Source organism: Manis pentadactyla, chromosome 16 (assembly GCF_030020395.1).
Source record: "Manis pentadactyla isolate mManPen7 chromosome 16, mManPen7.hap1, whole genome shotgun sequence".
Lineage (NCBI taxonomy): Eukaryota > Metazoa > Chordata > Mammalia > Pholidota > Manidae > Manis > Manis pentadactyla.
In genome coordinates, this window is record NC_080034.1 from 58,019,545 (window position 1) to 58,039,705 (window position 20,161).

The 20,161-nt window shown below is 40.0% G+C and overlaps 1 protein-coding gene and 1 long non-coding RNA gene across 2 annotated transcripts in view; both read left to right on the top strand.

Moving 5' to 3' along the window:
• The window catches only part of LOC118914136 (uncharacterized), a 59,170-nt gene that overhangs the window by 3,559 nt on the left and 35,450 nt on the right, over positions 1-20,161 (top strand). The gene's annotated exons all lie outside the window — the stretch shown is intronic.
• The window catches only part of C16H6orf52 (chromosome 16 C6orf52 homolog), a 28,722-nt gene continuing 10,174 nt past the window's right edge, over positions 1,614-20,161 (top strand). Inside the window, exons 1-3 of the mRNA XM_057494298.1 lie at positions 1,614-2,270; positions 2,457-2,643; positions 7,475-7,520. Of these exons, the coding sequence (XP_057350281.1) occupies positions 2,209-2,270; positions 2,457-2,643; positions 7,475-7,520 (295 nt within the window). The 5' untranslated portion in view covers positions 1,614-2,208. The remainder of the gene's footprint in view (positions 2,271-2,456; positions 2,644-7,474; positions 7,521-20,161) is intronic.

The following is a 20,161-nucleotide window of genomic DNA, read 5'->3' on the forward strand; positions in this document are numbered from 1 at the left end:
TCCCAGTAAGGTGGGGATGTGGCTAAAAGCAGGCTACAGTAGAGAAATATCAGCCCTGTGAGAAATCTGAGTCTCACATTCCTGCTCAGTTACCCTCCTTTCTCAGTGTGGAAGTAGCAAGTCTTAACTTTTAGGACTGCAGAGGCCACATGTGCTTGTATCCCCAGAGGACTTTGGCCTCTTTTGCACATAGAGCTAAGGGAAGCTCAGAGAGTGGCCTCCTTCCCCTGGACACTGGCCAGTAGTCGGCCCTGTTATAAATTTTCCTCACCTGCTTCATGGGAATAAGCCAGGTAAAGTAAAAGAAGTTTACATTTGGGGCTGTTAGACAGCAAGACGGTACTTGTGAACCTACCTTGTCAACAAAGGTGCTGACTGCTCGTCTTCATCTCTGGAGCCATGCGCACAGGCTCTGTACCTCAGCCCCTGCCATCTTCCCAACAGGTCTCTTCATGCACCATTGGCCTCTCCCTCAATCTCCTTACCATTTTATTATCAATGCCCAACTACTGCTTTCCAACTACAGCTTTATCTGTCATTCATTCGTAGCCAAAATTCTGATTTTCTTTTCACAAATCCTAACATAAGAAAAGGAACCAAAAAAAGTGATTCAAGTTTTTACAAAAAGAGAATCCTTAACTGATAGGTTTTATTTGATGTCTAAGCTGCTATACTATTTAGGACTTGCATTTAATGTAGTATAGTAACAACAAAGGCTTAAAGAAGACATTTACGTCTTAAGTAAAAGAAACCTGGAGGAAGGCCAGTCTAGCACTGGTACAGGGTCTACAATCATCAGGGACCCAGAACCTTCTCTTTCAGATCCTATATTCTTGTGCATGACTTCCTCCTTGATGTCACTTCATAGGCCAAAAATAGGTGCAGAGTTGTGGCTCCAACCATCACATCTTAGCTCTATGTCTGGGGAAAGGATAGAGGATAAAAGGCCTCCTTCCAGCTAAGCAACTCCCCTTGCTCATCCAGCTTTCCTCAGTCCTCCTTATCGTAGTTCTAGTTACATTTTTATTAGCCAGACTTAGACTACATCTCCCTGCAAGAGGAGAGCTAGGAAATGTCTTTTAGTGACAGGTCTCTTCATCTATTGCTGCCTCTAAATAAAATCAGGTTCTCCTATTAAGGAAGAAAAGGAAACTGAGTATGGGTGGCACCTCAAATGTGTGCCATAATGCTAACAGATAATATCTCCCTTAAAGCCTGGGGAAATCCTGCTAGCATATAGCTCTGCTCTATCACCCTACTAGGAATTCATTAAATAATGGGTGAATGATTGAATGATTTGAACTCGTGATTATCATTTTCCACCTTACAGGTAAATACAGAATACATTAAGCACTTGAATAGTGGAATAGTTAGTTATTAACAAGCTACAGGGAAATGGCCGAACCCAAATGCCCCTATTTAGACTCAAAAGTTATCTTCTTCAACTTTGAGACTTTGTGTGGTGCATGGGAGCTAGCTGGCTAGGAAGGCCGAATCTGAGGCTTCATTCCAAATCTATTTAATCAGAACCTACATTTTAAACAATATGCCAAGGTAATTAATATGCACATTGAAATTTGGGAAGCAGTGCTTTAAAAAAAATACTGAACCACAGGAATGCTTCCTTTAAGTTTTTTCTGAACGTGCATTAAGGGTGTGTGTGTGTGAGTGGTACCACTTTTCATCATCTGGTTGGGATAATGATTTCAACCTGCAGGGGATATTTAAAAAATCCACTAGATGCTCGTTCCAATAGTTAGTAGATAATTGAACTGAGGAGGGAAATAGCAATTTATGGTATTTGTCTCAAGGTTTTAGTTATTAAAGGGGACTCTCCATCTGTTGTCATAGGGGAGAGACTTCTGTGTGCTTCTAAGTCACCCAACACACATACCCCCGGCCTCCTTGGTTCAGGCAGGCTTCCCCAGGCCTGACATTTGGGGAGGGACTGGCATCTTGGGGCCAGCGAGATAGTTTGCAGTTTCCCCAGGTGACTCCAATACCCCTGCCCCTGCCCACGCCTTTATCCTAATTTCATTAAAGTCCAGCAATTATTTGCCTTGCAGGATCTGCCACTAAATCTACAGTCTGTGAGGCAGTTGTGAGCAGTGTTTGTCAGGTTGAGCAGCTTTCTCCCAACAAGCTCTCATTTTTGACGCAGGAGTAAAAACTGGATTCCTGGTCTCATTCTGTAAAGTTTCTGGATAAATGGCTAGACAGGAGAGTTTTGGTGTATTTCAACAAAATAATTATTACTGGTACTGGCAAAGGTAAGCTGCCTTTTCCTACTCTGAAAATGAAGGCTGTTAGTATTCCATTTCTGACATGACTTTTGGCAATTTACAAACTTTGGCTTTGAAAATAAGGCAGAAATCATCTTTACTTGAAACTTCTGGGGGAGAAGAGCCCTGGTGTTTTGAATGATTCTGCCTTGGTTGGCCATGTCATTCCTGTCCTGTCCCCTCTGCTATTAGAGTGAAGCCCCACCGGGGTTACCCTTTTGGCAAACGATATGCGCAACAGGGTGGCTGCTCTGCTCTTTCTGGCTATGACAGTGGCTGTGCGGTGGATGGAAACGGACACAACCTCCTCTCTGCACGTGAGACCTCTGGACACCCAGCTGAAGCTTCGCTGACACCTGAGGTACCCCTCACTGCAGTGAATCCTGTGTCCCTGGGGGGTCCCAATGTGGAAACATCATTTTCCTATCTCACACCCCAGATCCTCTCATTCAAATTCTCACAGCTGTGGCATTTGCTCCCTACTTTAATACCACAGAGTAAAAGCTGATGTCCTAAGCAATTTTGGCTTGTAGCAACTTAAGTCCTCACTAACAAAACAAAAGGCTGATGAAGTCTATACCTAAATTCTTCTAAATTGTAGATCATCATTCAATAGCTTTTAAACAGTTAAAAATAGAACAGGTTTTGTTTTGCTATAGCAGAAAACATTAACACACTTTAAAAAGATGTTTTAATATATTTTGATTACTAACCTTCTTCTGAAACCACACAAAGATGTATTGGAGTAAAGGAAAGCCCCCCAGCCCCTCTCCATTTAGAAGAAAGCTCTCAAGTGGGTCTGTGGCCATAGATTTTACCCTGTATTCTTGCTAAATCAGTGTGATTGTGCTTTATTTCCGTCTGGGGGTGTTGGGGGCAACCTGGACAAGAATGGACTCTGTGATGTACACTGGCTTACCCTGTGTGCTTTTACTTAAAGGTTCTTCAGCAGTGTTCCCCTGAAACTCCCCCTTACAAAGAGCTTCCTTTAAAAGCTGCCCTTTTGGATGTGCTGCAGTATTAGCTCATCTCTTAACGAGTGACATTTTGAATGTTCTCAGTCCCTATCTTGAAGCACTTGTGTGAATGTTTTTTGGTTAAGAATAAATTTCTGGAAGTGGAAGGCCTGTATGAAAGGATATAGCATTTCAATTTTTAAACAGCAAATCACCCACCAAAAAGCATGCTCGAGTTTGCAATCTGTGTTGCTGTTCGCGTCTCCACGTTTTTCTGTGTGTGATTAGCCAGTCTGACCGGTGGGAAAAGTATTGTCTATTACTGGGGGCAAATACCTTTTAAAACGTTTGTTGGCATCGACCTTATGTGACTTCATTGATGTTCTCACCTGTTCCCTGTTAGGCTAATCCCCTTTTTCCTGCCTCTCTAAGATATTTACATATTAGGGAAATTCGCGCTTTCAAAGGGTTAGAGTTTTTTTCCCCATTTGTTTCCTAAAAAAATGTGCACAGCAAACTCTCCTTTTGTGTGGTGGCATTTGCCTCAATACCAGAGTTTATTTAATATCTAAACCCTCTATCTTTAAAACTTCCATTTGCTTGGTACTTTTTTTGCCCAAACTTTCATATTTAATTTTTCAGGTCTGTTTAGGTGTGCCTCTTACATAAAATGCCTTGTTAGATTTCTTGGCTTTACTTTAGGAACCCAATTTGGGTTTTATTAGCAGATTGGACATTGCATCGATTAAAAGATATTGTGCTACATTGCCTAAGGTTTAATTTTTTTTCTTTTATCCTTTTTTTTTTTTTTCTCTTTTGGGAGAAACCTGTGTCTTTTAGTGGTCACCTTTATATCTTTAAATAGAGAAGTACAGGTTTGAGTGTATTACCGACTTCAGAAATGAAGTATCTCTTGACTTCTTTCTACTCATGGGTAAACTAAGAAACTAACACCTTACAAAGAAAAAAGACTGCCTTGCCTGAAGGTTTCAACCATGGGCAAGTTCACTATGGATTCAGTGAGACCAAGAAATGACAATGGAATGTTCTGGGGGTAAAAAGGTTTATACCCGTCTTTATTTTCCCAGTGGTAGGTAGGTTGAGCACTAGAATCACATCTGCATCCAGCAGTCTGTGGGTCCATAATCCACCTCCATCCAGAGCACTGGGCAGAGCTTTTTATGTAGTGATTCAGTAAAAATAGCTTAATTGCCTAAGAGGTGCAAGTATTAGCCTAGCAGTAGGCCAATTACATCATTAAGTAGTTTAGGGACAGGTGAGGATTCTGGCTACAGGACCTTCATTTTCCCCACAAGGACAGTAAGAAACACAAGAAAAAAAATCAGTAAATAATTTATTTTTTAATACTATTTTTTCTCTCTCCATTTGCACCCCATCACTTCTTTCTTCTTCCCATTTTTATTGGTACATTCTAGGATTTTTATCCCACTCTCCAGTCAAATTATTACTATAACATGCAGTTTTTCATTCAAGAATTATAAAGACATTCTCTTTGGCGGCCACGGTGCCCATACTTGTACCACCTGCCTGCTCTCCTGGTAGGAGTCCCCAGCTATGAAGCTGGTCAGCCAAATTCCTGACAGCGGTCTCTCTCATTCACTGAAGTCCTCACTTTAGTGTTCCCTAATAAAGTGTGTGCTCTAGGAGATGTCATAGCTTCCTGGCACACTTCCCCCACTATGCATGCTGTGTCCATAGCCCTTATCTCCCTGTGGTAAGATAAAAGTTCCTGTGGCCAGGATTCTCACCTGGCCCTGGTTGGCTAGCCCACTACACACGTGTGGGCAATACGTTGCTATTGGCTCTATAAAGAGCTGCTCCCAGTGCTCTGGGTGACACGGTGGCACGGCTGCAAGGCTGCAGGAGAGCAGAGCATAGGCCGGAGTGGTGGCAGGGCTGAGGACAGAGGCCCAGAGACAGAGACCAGCTTACTGCACGGAGACTCACTCTGAGTGGATGGGATTTTAGTGACTGACCTGCCACCTGGAAATAAAGTTGGGTATAACCCTTTCACCCCAAGAATGTTCTACGGTCATTTCTTTGGTCACGCTGAATCCATAGTGAACTTGCCTAGGACTGAAACCCATTGGCCAGACACTCCCCTAGCTAAGGGGGTCACCTCCTGAGAGCCTCTTTTGACATCATGTCTTGCTTAAGATTAGAGAAAGTGGATGTCTTCAGAAATGACTGTTGAGTCTTTGGGATTCATCAGCAGAACTTTCCTAAACTACCTTTAGCAGGGGAAAACAGTTTACAAGTGGGCCCCTTTTAAGGGCAACTGGCAGCATACACTGCCCAGGGGAACCTCAGATCAGAGAGTATGCTCTCTCCATATGGCTTCTGCTCCCTGTGCCCTGGTCTCTTGGGATCCACATTTCTGAGAGCACACATTGAAAGGAAGAAATGTGAGGGTACTTGGAAATTGTATTGCAAGAAAGTCCTCATTTAAGCACAGATTGTGGCTGTCTTAATCATTTCTAAATAGAAAAAAATACACTGATTGTGTGATTAATTTTATGGTAACCATATAAGTTATTTTCCAAACCAGAACATAATTTAGAGTGAAAGGGATAAATTTCAGATAAATTGCAAAGAAGAGATTATGGGTCTTTGGCTTTCAGTATAATCTCATTCTTATTAGCAAGGGAGAAATATTTAAGTTCATTTGTGCCAGGAGCTAACTTGACTCTCCTTGGTTGGGGTGGTTCCTTGGAACAGCTGCAAATCCTTAGCAAAGATGATGTCCCCAACAGGTGCCAGGAGAGAGGGGTCAAAACTTAAAGTGCCCCAGTAGGGTCAACAAGGTCTGGGTTAACCAAGATTTGTTTTGGGAGTGCTTCTGGAATTTACTTCTCTCCTTATATAAGAAGATGATTGATTTACTTATGTGGCCTCTGCATTTTCCTTAGGTGCCACTGTCCTGGTGCTTAGCTGAGCCATGCAGTTGGGGATGGGATTAGAAGGCTACAAGGAACATGTGCTCATGGAAACTTTGCAGACTGGTATCTGAAAGTGCAATATAATGAGTTATAAGAAACATATATATGCTTGGTCATACAGTTGACCAGAGTATATTTCTCAGATGTATTTGGTCTTCATCCACAGTTCCTGAAAACACTTCAGAGCCCATGAAGATCAAACAGGTGTCTTGTTATGTTAATGGCAATCTATTTGACCCCACTCAAGAGCAGGGGCTAGTTGCCAGGGCACCAGCCCTGTGATTAGAGGATGGGAACTGTCTACCCAGCCCCCCTGCGTGGGGAGAGGGCAGAAGGGCCAGAGGTTAAATCAGCCACTGGCCAGTGACTCAGTCAATCATGACTATGCAGTGAAGCCCACACAAAAATTCATGAGCATTTTGAGTTCTCTCTCTGCACCCTGCTTCCCTGTCAGAGAGCTTCCATGTTTGGGGAACCAGAACGCTTCCTCACGAGGATAGAAACCCCTTTATTTGGGTCCTTGCCCTGTGTAGCTCTTCACCTAGCTATTAACTTGTATCCTTTATTAAACTAAAAGTTATTGTTTTCCTGAGTTTTGTGAGCCACTCCAGCAAATTAATCCAATCTAAGGACCTCCAATCTGTAGCCTACTGGTCAGAGACATAAGTAACAGCCTGGGGCAGGCCACTGGTGTCTGGAATGGGGGGTGGAGGGCTGTCTTGTAGGGTGGAGCCCTTAACCTAGGGAATCTGGTGCTGCCTCCAGGCAGATAATGTCAGAATCGAGTTGAGTTCTTGGACCCTCTCCTGGTGTTCAACAGTTGCTTGGTGTTGTGTGTGGGAAAAGCCCCTCACACATACATACGTTGGAATTGGGTCCAGGAACCTGAAAGGAAAAAGAAAGGGCAGAGCTCCAGGTAGAGAGTTAGGCATCTAGTGCAGGGACTGTGGAGTCTGGGTCCAGGGCTGCAGGTGTCTGGTTCATGGCCCAGGCCCTAGACTGCCAGTTAGTTCCCAGAAGCTTCAGAGAGGCCAGAAGCCTTTGCTGGGCGTGCTCCTTCTCTGTGAATTTTCTTCTGTTGACTCAGTTGCCCCATTTCATAACTGTAGTATCATCTCATTTAAAGATTCTTCTAATTTAAATTAAAAATAAATTGGATCTGAAGGGAATTCAGTGTTTGGTTGTTATTTTGGAGAGTGTTTTCCAAGAAAGGGTGTGTTGATAGCAAACCTTTAAGTAAAATTACTTTTTCTTAACATACTGATTTTCATTGTAGGTGACCACAGTTCTGGCTGAAAACCAAGATGAAAATCCACTAGAAGGTACTTATTTTATTTCTGAGTTTATGTTGAATGAAATCTGTTTTTGCTGGAGAAGGTCTAGTTTAATAGTACTGGGGATAATTAATACATGACAGTAAAAAATAATTTCAGAGGGAAAAATTCAGGCATAAATGCTAGCAATGATATATAAGCATGATAAATTTGGAAAAAATGCTTCATTGACACCTAAAGTAGATTATAATGAAAACTGTGATGACTTCTGTAGTAAGTAAATAAAATTTTTACTTTGAGAATTTTTAAAATCATAAACAGATGATAAGGTTTTTGTTAAATGCTTTTCTTTGCATATACTGAAATGATCATACATCTTTTTTCTCTTATTCTGTGAATTACATCAATTGCTCTTTGAATATTATGCCAACCTTAGTCTCCCTGGATACATTCCACTTGGTCATCAGGTATTATTATTATTTTTTAAATATACAACTGGGATCACAGGAAGATGGCGGTGTGAGTAGTTCAGAGGAATCTCCTCCCCAAAACATATATATTTATGAAAATACAATAAATACAACTATTCCTAAAAGAGACACCAGTGGATGCAGTACAACAGCCAGGATACATCTACATCTATGAGAACTCAACATCACAAGAAGGGGGTAAGATACAAGACGTGGCCAGGCGGGACCCGAACACTCCCCCACCCCAAAACCCGGTGGGAAGAAAGGAGTTGGAATGGGGAGGGAGTGAAAGCCCAGGACTGCTAAACAACCAGCTCTAGAAATCCGCACCTGGAATGCAGACACAAGGTGCACGGGGTGCTGGATATTAAAGAAACAGAAAAGCAAAACCTGTGGGCAGGTCCCCGCAACCAGCACCCCTGAGATAAAAGAAAAGCAAGTGCTTTCTGCAAGTCTTAAAGAGACAGGGACCCCATAGCTGGACGAAGTTGTGCCAGCAGCTGGGAATACTGGAGAAACTTAGGCGCCCTAAACCCCGGGGAGACAGGCAGCACTAAGCAGCCTGTCAGTCGTTCCTCCAACTGGCACGGACCCTGATACACCGGCCCAGTAGCGGGAGAGTGGCAGTCCGTGCTGGGGACAGCAGCGCTGGGAGGGACTGGGAGCAGATCCATGCGCCTCAGGAGAGGCTTGTGCTAGCCCGCAGTGGTGTGACTGAACAGCCTGGGCGCAGCTCCCGCACACCAGTGGCAGTGAAGCCAGAGGAGCCCGGTAGAGGCCTGCAAGGAAGAGCCCCACGCGCAACTGCAGTGGAGCCAGAGGGAGCAGGCGTGCTCCCAGCAGCCGACTGGAATCCCAGCCCAATGCACAGCCACCTGGGCCAGACCCAAAGTCCGCTGCTGCCACACAGCTGCCCGGCAGTAGTGCTGCTAGCACAGAGGAGCACACCTGGTGTGCCTGCCACTCCACACAGGACTCCGTGCTGCTCTGATGGAGACCCTGCCCACAGCAGCTTAGGGGACTAACCCAGTGGCTGCTCCAGGAGTGCGGGTAACCATCACAGGCAGTGGAGAAGGGCAAGGCATCCAGCAAGCAGGAAAGGACTTTCTTCTCCCAGCTGACACACCCGCAACCTGCCTACAGCCACCACTATCATCATGAAAAGGCAAAAAAATTTAGTCCAGTCCAAGATGGTTCAAACAACACCTGAGAAAGGATCTGCAGAGGCAGACCTAACCAGTCTCCCTGAAAAAGAATTCAAAATAAAAATCATAAACATGCTGACAGAGCTGCAGAGAAATATGCAAGAGCTAAGGGATGAAGTCTGGAGGGAGATTACAGATGTCCGGAAGGAGATTGCAGACATCCAGAGGGAGATAACAGAAGTGAAACAAACTCTTGAAGGATTTATTAGCAGAATGGATAAGATGCAAGAGGCAATTGATGGAATAGAAACCACAGAACAGGAACGCATAGAAGCTGATGCAGAGAGAGATAAAAGGATCTCCAGGAATGAAACAATATTAAGAGAACTGTGTGAACAATCCAAAAGGAACAATATCCGCATTATAGGGGTACCAGAGAAAGAAGAGAGAGAAAAAGGGATTGAAAGTGTCTTTGAAGAAATAATTGCTGAGTACTTACCCAAACTGGGGGAGGAAATAGTTGCTCAGACTACAGAGGGACATAGAACTCCTGAGAGATGAGACCCAAAGAGGACAACACCAAGACACATAATAATTAAAATGGCAAAGATCAAGGACAAGGACAGAGTATTAAAGGCAGCCAGAAAGAGAAAAAAGGTTACCTACAAAGGAAAACTCATCAGGCTATCATCAGACTTCTCAACAGAAACGTTACAGACCAGAAGAGAATGGCATGATATATTTAATGCAATGAAACAGAAGGGCCTTGAACCAAGGATACTGTATCCAGCACGATTATCATTTGAATATGAAGGAGGGATTAAACAATTCCCAGACAAGCAAAAGTTGAGGGAATTTGCCTCCCACAAACCATCTCTACAGGGTATCTTAGAGGGACTGCTCTAGATGGGAGCACTCCTAAAAAGAGCACAGAACAAAACACCCAATATATGAAGAATGGAGAAGGCAGAAAAAGAAGGGAAAGAAATAATCATCAGACTGTGTTTATAACAGTTCAATAAGTGAGTTAAGTCAGACAGTAAGGTAGTAAACAAGCTAACCTTGAACCTTTGGTAACCACGAATTTAAAGCCTGCAATGGCAATAAGTACATATCTTTCAATCGTCACCCTAAATGTAAATGGACTGAATGTACCAATCAAAAGACACAGAGTAATAGAATGGATAAAAAAGCAAGACCCATCTATACACTGCTTACAAGAAACTCACCTCAAACCCAAAGACATGCACAGCTTTAAAGTCAAGGGATGGAGAAACATATTTCATGCAAACAACAGAGAGAAGAAAGCAGGTGTTGCAATACTAGTATCAGACAAAATAGACTTCAAAATAAAGAAAGTAACAAGAGATAAAGAAGGACATTACATAATGATAAAGGGCTCAGTCCAACAAGAGGATATAACGATTATAAACATACATGCACCCAATACAGGAGCACCAATATATGTGAAACAAATACTAACAGAATTAAAGGAGGAAATAGAATGCAATGCATTTATTTTGGGAGACTTTAACACGCCACTCACTCCAAAGGACAGATCCACCACACAGAAAATAAGTAAGGACACAGAGGCACTGAACAACACACTAGAACAGGTGGACCTAATAGACATCTATAGAACTCTACATCCAAAAGCAACAGGATACACATTCCTCTCAAGTGCACATGGAACATTCTCCAGAATAGACCACATACTAGGCCACAAAAAGAGCCTCAGTAAATTCCAAAAGAATGAAATCCTACCAACCAACTTTTCAGACCACAAAGGTATAAAATTAGAAATAAATTGTACAAAGAAAGCAAAAAGGCTCACAAACACATGGAGGCTTAACAACATGCTCCTAAATAATCAATGGATCAATGACCAAATTAAAATGGAGATCCAGCAATATATGGAAACAAATGACAACAACAACACAAAGCCCCAACTTCTGTGGGATGCAGCAAAAGCAGTCTTAAGAGGAAAGTACATAGCAATCCAGGCATATTTAAAGAAGGAAGAACAATCCCAAATGAATAGTCTAATGTCACAATTATCAAAATTGGAAAAAGAAGAACAAATGAGGCCTAAGGTCAGCAGACGGAGGGATATAATAAAGATCAGAGAAGAAATAAATAAAATTGAGAAGAACAAAACAATAGAAAAAATCAATGAAACCAAGAGCTGGTTCTTTGAGAAAATAAACAAAATAGATAAGCCTCCAGCCAGACTTATTAAGAGAAAAAAGAGTCAACATACGTCAACAGAATCAGAAATGAGAAAGGAAAAATCACGACAGACCCCACAGAAATACAAAGAATTATCAGAGAATACTATGAAAACCGATATGCTAACAAGCTGGAAAACCTAGGAGAAATGGACAACTTCGTAGAAAAATACAACCTCCCAAAACTGACCCAGAAAGAAGCAGAAAATCTAAACAGACCAATTACCAGCAACGAAATTGAATCGGTAATCAAAAAACTACCCAAGAACAAAACCCTGGGCCAGATGGATTTACCTTGGAATTTTATCAGACATACAGAGAAAATATAATATCCATTCTCCTTAAAGTTTTCCAAAAAATAGAAGAGGAGGAAATACTCCCAAACTCATTCTATGAAGCCAACATCACCCTAATACCAAAACCAGGGAAGGACCCCACCAAAAAAGAAAGCTACAGACCAATATCTCTGATGAACGTAGATGCAAAAAACTCAACAAAATATTAGCACACCAAATTCAAAAATACATCAAGAGGAGGATCATACACCATGACCAAGTGGGATTCATCCCAGGGATGCAAGGATGGTACAACACTCGAAAATCCATCAACATCATCCACCACATCAACAAAAAGAAGGACGAAAACCACATGATCATCTCTATAGATGCTGAAAAAGCATTCAATAAAATTCAACATCCGTTCATGATCAAAACTCTCAACAAAATGGGCATAGAGGGCAAGTACCTCAACATAATAGAGGCCATATATGATAAACCCACAGCTAACATCATACTGAACAGTGAGAGGCTGAAAGCTTTTCCTCTGAGATCCGGAACAAGACAGGGATGCCCACTCTCCCCACTGTTATTCAACATAGTACTGGAGGTCCTAGCCACGGCAATCAGACAAAACAAAGAAATACAAGGAATACAGATTGGCAAAGAAAAGTCAAACTGTCACTATTTGCAGATGACATGATATTGTACATAAAAAACCCTAAAGACTCCACTGCAAAACTACTAGAACTAATATTGGAATTCAGCAAAGTTGCAGGACACAAAATTAACACACAGAAATCTGTGGCTTTCCTATACACTAACAATGAACTAATAGAAAGAGAAATCAGGAAAAGAATTCCATTCACAATAGCATCAAAAAGAATAAAATACCTAGGAATAAACCTAACCAACGAAGTGAAAGACCTATACCCTGAAAACTACAAGACACTCTTAAGAGAAATTAAAGAGGACACTAATGATGGAAACTCATCCCATGCTCCTGGCTGGGAAGAATTAATATCGTCAAAATGGCCATCCTGCCCAAAGCAATATACAGATTTGATGCAATCCCTATCAAATTACCAACAGCATTCTTCAACAAACTGGAATAAATAGTTCTAAAATTCATATGGAACTGCCAAAGACCCCGAATAGCCAAAGCAATCCTGAGAAGGAAGAATAAAGTGGGGGGGATCTTGCTCCCCAACTTCAAGCTCTACTACAAAGCCACAGTAATCAAGACAATTTGGTACTGGCACAAGAACAGAGCCACAGACCAGAGGAACAGAGTAGAGACTCCAGACATTAACCCAAACATATATGGTCAATTAATATATGATAAAGGAGCCATGGACATCAATGGGGAAATGACAGTCTCTTCAACAGATGGTGCTGGCAAAACTGGACAGCTACATGTAAGAGAATGAAACTGGATCACTGTCTAACCCCATTCACAAAAGTAAATTCCAAATGGATCAAAGACCTGAATGTAAGTCATGAAACCATAAAACTCTTAGAAAAAAACATAGGCAAAAATCTAATGGACATAAACATGAGTGACTTCTTCATGTTTATGCACTGATCATATCTCCTCGGGCAAGGGAAACAAAGGCAAAATTAACAAGTGGGACTATATCAAGCTAAAAAGCTTCTGTACAGCAAAGGACACCATCAATAGAACAAAAAGTTATCCTACAGTATGGGAGAATATATTCATAAATGACAGACCTGATAAAGGATTGACATCCAAAATATATAAAGAGCTCACATACCTCAACAAACAAAAAGCAAATAATCCAATTAAAAAATGGGCAGAGGAGCTGAATAGACAGTTCTCTAAAGAAGAAATCCAGATGGCAAACAGGCACATGAAAAGATGCTCCACATCACTAATCATCATGAGAGAAATGCAAATTAAAACCACAATGAGATATCACCTCACACCAGTAAGGATCACCATCATCGAAAAGACAGACAACAACAAATGTTGGTGAGGGTGTGGACAAAGGGGAACCCTCCTACACTGCTGGTGGGAATGTAAATTAGTTCAACCATTGTGGAAAGCAGTATGGAGCTTCCTCAGAATGCTCAAAATAGAAATACCATTTGACCCAGGAATTCCACTTCTAGGAATTTACCCTAAGAATGCAGCACTCCAGTTTGAAAAAGACAGATGCACCCCTATGTTTATCGCTGCACTATTTACAATAGCCAAGATATGGAAGCAACCTAAATGTCCATCAGTAGATGAATGGATAAAGAAGAGGTGGTACATATACAAAATGGAATATTACGCAGCCATAAGACAAAAACAGATCCTACCATTCGCAACAACATGGATGGAACTAGAGGGTATTATGCTCAGTGAAATAAGCCAGGCAGAGAAAGACAAGTACCAAATGATTTCACTCATATGTGGAGTATAAGAATAAAGGAAAACTGAAGGAACAAAACAGCAGCAGAACCACAGAACCCAAGAATGGACTAATAGTTACCAAAGGGAAAGGACTGGGGAGGATGGGTGGGAAGGGAGGGATAAGGGCGGGGAAAAAGAAAGAGGGCATTACGATTAGCATGTTTAGTGCGTGGGGGGCACGGGGAGGGCTGTGTAACACAGAGAAGACAAGTAGTGATTTTACAGCATCTTACTATGCTGATGGACAGTGACTGTGAAAGGGTATGTAGGGGGTACTTGGTGAAGGGGGGAATCTAGTAAACATAATGTTCTTTCTGTAATTGTAGATTAATGATACCAAAGTAAAAAAATATATATATATATACAACTGGGTTTATTTTTAAAGGATTTTTATGCCTATGTTCATGAGGGGTAATGGTCTGGGGTTTTGTTTTCTTATAAAATCTGTCTGGTTTTGGTATAAAGATAATGAGTTGAGAAGTGTTCCTTCTTCCTCTATTTCCTGAAAGAGTTTATGTTTAATTGGTATTTTTCCTTAAATATGTGTTGGACATCACCAACAAAGCTACCTGGGTCTGGAGTTTGTTGGAAAGTTTTAAATGATGCATTCAGTTTTTAAAACTGATTAAGATTTATTCATGTTTTCTATTTCTTACTGAAACTCTTTTAGTAATTTGTAGTTTTCAAGGCTTGTCCATTTCACCTAGGTGGTCCAACTTAGTGACATGGAGTTGTTCATAATATTCTATCATCCTTTAAATGTCTACAGGATCTGTAGTGATGCCCCTATTTCATTCCTGTTACTAGCAATTTGTGTTTTCTCTCTTTTTCATCCTGCTCAGTCTAGCTGGAAGCTTAACAGTTTCATTTATGCTTTCAACAAAGCAGATTTGGTTTTACTATTTTTCTCTGTTGTTTTCATTTTCTTTGATCAAAGCTCTTCATTACTTCTTTCTTCTATCTATTTCGGGTTTAACATACTCTTCTTTTTCTAGATGAACTGTTTTGAAATTCTAGTCCATTCCTCTCATTTAAGGTTGGGAAAACTGGTACTAACCACAGCCACTTACTCATAAAATTCTTTCGTAAGTTCTACTGGAGCACATGCCAGGTACAAGGTACTGGAGGGAAGGCATATGGTGATGGTGCTTGAGGGAAGCTAAATTGTGCTCTATTCTAGAGGCTGCCTATGTTCACCCTCATTGGAGCAACCTCACAGAGAATTATACAAGTTATCAAAGTATTTATAGTACTCACAGTTGACCTTATTAACCTTAGTCTCTGATTTAGGTCTATTTCTTTAACCAATAAATTTAAGTTTATTATTTGATTTTATTAATCTTTGTCTTTCTGATTTGGGCCTATTTCTTTAAAAGGAAAACTAAATTTTAATAAAACAAAGTACTCCCTACAGAAATTTAATACTAAACAAAGAGGTGGTAACTTTCTTGCATCATTATTTATTATTTATCAGAACTATTCATTGTTTTTTAATATAGTTATGCATAGATTTTGTGAAAAAATAGTGTTAAAGACAGAACATTAAAGTTCATTTCTTTAATTAAAAAAAAGAAAATCCACTAGAATTCAACAAACCTTGCCCATTTCCAGGTTCCTCATTAATTCAGCTGGCTGGAAACAAAGAGGTCCTACAGGAAACTTGCAGCATGGCTGCCTAAGTCATTCTCTTCAGCAGTTCTTCGGGTTTTGAAAAATGCTTTTGTGGGAATAGCTTGCCCTCTCTGGGTTTTTCTGAAGGACTAGGAAATGGGGACATTTCCAAATAGTAAGACAATAAGTTGCTTAGAAGATGTGTTTCCTCCATAAATTTAGGCTTTGGGATAAGTTATGCTTTCATTTTGATTTTTAAGGAGAAAAGCATGAGGTGATCATTGTTGACTTGGTTTCTAGCTTACCTCAAGGTTACTGGTTTCTGGGGGACCTAACAAGCCCCCTCTCTAGTGTCAGGTGGTGCTTCCTGTAGATCTTGATCTGTTTTGGAAAGAACAGTGTGTCTGCCCAGAGTAGAACTCTCTTTATGAATGTGCCTTATTTGAGGAGAGGAAGAAAAATGTTTGGCTTCTTTTATTTAAGTTATAGGAGATAGAAATAGAAGAGAAATGTAGAGAACATATTTGCCTGTTTCTTATTATATGCCTGTAAGATCACACGTCCAGTTAGTTTCTTTCCTTATTCCCACCAGACAAACATACCCACTGCCTTTGTGATTTTCTCAAAGATGGAAGCATCTTTGTAGTCTAATACCAAGTCTGTATGTTGGTAGACAGTCAATGTTTGCTACAGAGCAGTTCTAGTTTTTAATATTTTGATTGAAATATGAATAAAGGATACTTATTCCAGCTCTCTGAGGGATTTTGTTAGTGTGACTCTATTCTCCCTGCTTTCATCAGTTCTGCAGACAGTCTATAAAGAGAATTGAGAAAGACATACAAAAGAGTGTGCTTTTTGGATTCAGATTGCCAGGCTTCAGATCTCACTAGCTCTATAATTTCTGACAAATTAATCTTCAGTGCACTGGTGTCCCCATCTGTAAAATGGAGTGTTAAAACCTACCTCATAGGAAGCATGAGAACAATAGCTCTTAAGTGTTTTTAAGTGTCTTAATAGCATCTGGCACATAACCACTTAAGTGTTTATCTGTAGATCTGGAGTAGCTCTTTCTGGTAGACATGTAAATCCATCCACATAGGCAGTTTTAAATATTCTAGTAGCCAAATTAAAAAAAAAACTGAAAAGAGGAAAATGATGGAGCAGGAAAATCCTAAGCTCATATCCACCTATGGACACTCCAAGGCTGTACTACATATAATTCTATCTCTGAGAATTACCTAATGACCAGGATAACAGCTCTTCCACAGCTGAAGATATAAAGAAAAAGATCTATCAAAAAGAGTAGGAGGAAGGGATACACAAAGAGTACAGAATAAGACACCTAACATATAAAGAGTAGAGGAGGAAGAAAAAGAAAGGAGAAAAAAAAAGAATCATCAGACTGTGTTTATAACAGCATAATAAGTGACTTAAGTTAGATGGTTAGATAGTAAAGAAGCTGCCCTTGAACCTTTGGTAACCAGAAATCCAAAGCCTACAATGGCAATAAGTACATATCTAACAATAATCACCCTAAATGTAAATGGACTGAATGCACCAATCAAAAGGCACAGAGTTACAGAATGGATAAAAAAGCAAGACTCATCTATATGCTGCCTACAAATGACTCACTTCAAACCCAAAGACATGCACAGACTAAAAGTGAAGGATGGAAAAAGATATTTCATGCAAACAATAGGGAGAAAAAAGCAGGAGTTGCAATATAGACTTCAAAACAAAGAAAGCCACAAGAGACAAAGAAGGACATCACATAATGATAAAGGGGTCAGTCCAACAAGAGGATATAACCATTATAAACATATATGCACCCAATACAGGAGCACCAATATATGTGAAACAAATACTAACAGAATTAAAGGAGGAAATAGAATGCAATGCATTCATTTTAGGAGACTTCAACATACCACTCACTCCAAGGAATAGATCAACCAGACAGAAAATAAGTAAGGGCACAGAGACACTGAACAACACATTAGAACAAATGGACCTAACAGACATCTTTAGAACATTCCACCCAAAGCAGCAGGATACACATTCTTCTCAAGTGCACATGGAACATTTTCCATAATAGATCACATTATTGACCAAAAAAAAAACCTCAGCAAATTCTAAAATATTGAAATTCTACCAACCAACTTCTCAGATCACAAAGGTATAAAACTAGAAATAAATTGTACAAAGAAAACAAAAAGGCTCACAAACACACGGAGGCTTTGTAACATGCTCCTAAATAATCAATGGATCAATGACCAAATTAAAACAGAGATCAAGCAATATATGGAGATAAATGAAAACAACAGCACAATGCCCCAACTTCTGTGGGACACAGCGCAGGCAGTTCTAAGAGGAAAGTATATAGCAATCCTGGCCTATTTAAAGAAGGAAGAACAATCCCAAATGAAGAGTCTAAATTCACAATTATTGAAACTGGAAAAAGAAGAACAAATGAGACCCAAAATCAGTAGAAGAAGGGGCATAATAAAGACACAGAGAAGAAATAAATAAAATTGAGAAGAATAAAACAGTATAAAAAAATCAATGAAACCAAGTGCTGGTTCTTTGAGAAAATAAACAAAATAGATAAACCCCTAGCCAGACTTATCAAGAAAAAAAGAGAATCTATACACATAAACAGAATCAGAAATCAGAAAGGAAAAATCACCATGGATACCACAGAAATACAAAGAATTATTAGAGAATACTGTGAAAAATTATATGCTAACAAACTGGATAACCTAGAAGAAATGGACAAGTTTCTAGAAAAATACAACTTTCCAAGACTAACCCAGGAAGAAACAGAAAATCTAAACAGACCAATTACCAGAAAGAAGTTGAATCAGTAATCCAAAAATTACCCAAGAACAAAACCTCTGGACCAGATGGATTCACAGCTAAATTTTATCAGACATTTAGAGAAGACATAGTATCCATTCTCCTTAAAGTTTTCCAAAAATTAGAAGAGGAGGGAATACTTCCAAACTCATTCTATGAAGCCAGCATCACCCTAATACCAAAACTAGGCAAAGACACCACAAAGAAAGAAAACTACGGACCAATGTCCCTGAAGAACATAGATGCAAAAATACTCAACAAAATATTAGCAAACCAAACTCAAAAATACATCAAGAGGATCATACACCATGACCAAGTGGGATTCATCCCAGGGATGCAAGGATGGTACAGCATTCAAAAATCCATCAACATCGTCCACCACATCAACAAAAAGAAGGACAAAAACCACATGATCATCTCCATAGATGCTGAAAAAGCATTCGACAAAATTCAACATCCATTCATGATAAAAACTCTCAACAAAATGGGTATAGGGGGCAAATACCTCAACATAATAAAGACCATATATGACAAACACACAGCAAACATCATACTTAACAGTGAAAAGATGAAAGCTTTTCCTCTAAGATCAGGAACAAGACAAGGATGCCCACTCTCCCTGCTTTTATTCAACATAGTACTGGAGGTCCTAGCCACAGCAATCAAACAACACAGAAATGAAAGGCATCCAGATTGGTGAAGAAGAAGTCAAACTGTCACTGTTTGCAGATGACATGATGTTGTACATAAAAAACCCCAAAGAATCCACTCCAAAACTAGTAGAACTAATATCTGACTTCAGCAAAGTTGCAGGATACAAAATTAATATGCAGAAATCTGTTGCTTTCCTGTACACTAACGATGAACTAGCAGAAAGAGAAATCAGGGAAACAATTCCATTCATAATTGCATCAAAAAGAATAAAATACCTAGGAATAAACCTAACCAAGGAAGTGAAAGACCTATACCCTGAAAACTACAAAAGACTCAGGAGAAATTAAAGAGGACACTAATAAATGGAAATTCATCCCATGCCCTTGGGTAGGAAGAATTAATATTGTCAAAATGGCCATCCTGCCTAAAGCAATCTACAGATTCAATGCAATCCCTATCAAAATACCAACAGCATTCTTCAACAAACTGGAATAAATAGTTCTAAAATTCATATGGAACCACAAAAGACCCCGAATAGCCAAAGCAATCCTGAGAAGGAAGAATAAAGCAGGGGTGATCATGCTTCCCAACTTCAAGCTCTACTACAAAGCCACAGTAATCAAGACAATTTGGTACTGGCACAAGAACAGACCCACAGACACAGTGGAACAGAATAGAGAGTCCAGATATTAACCCAAACATATATGGTCAATTAATATACGATAAAGGAGCTATGGATATACAATGGGGAAATGACAGCCTCTTCAACAGCTGGTGTTGGCAAAACTGGTCAGCTACATGTAAGAGAATGAAATTAGATTACTGTCTAACTCCATACACAAAAATAAACTCTAAATGGATCAAAGACCTGAAAGTAAGTCATGAAACCATAAAACTCTTAGAAGAAAGCACAGGCAAAACTCTCTTGAATATAAACATGAGCAAGTTTTTCATGAACATATCTCCTTGGGCAAGGGAAACAAAAGCAAAAATGACCAAGTGGGACTATATCAAACTAAAAAGCTTCTGTACAG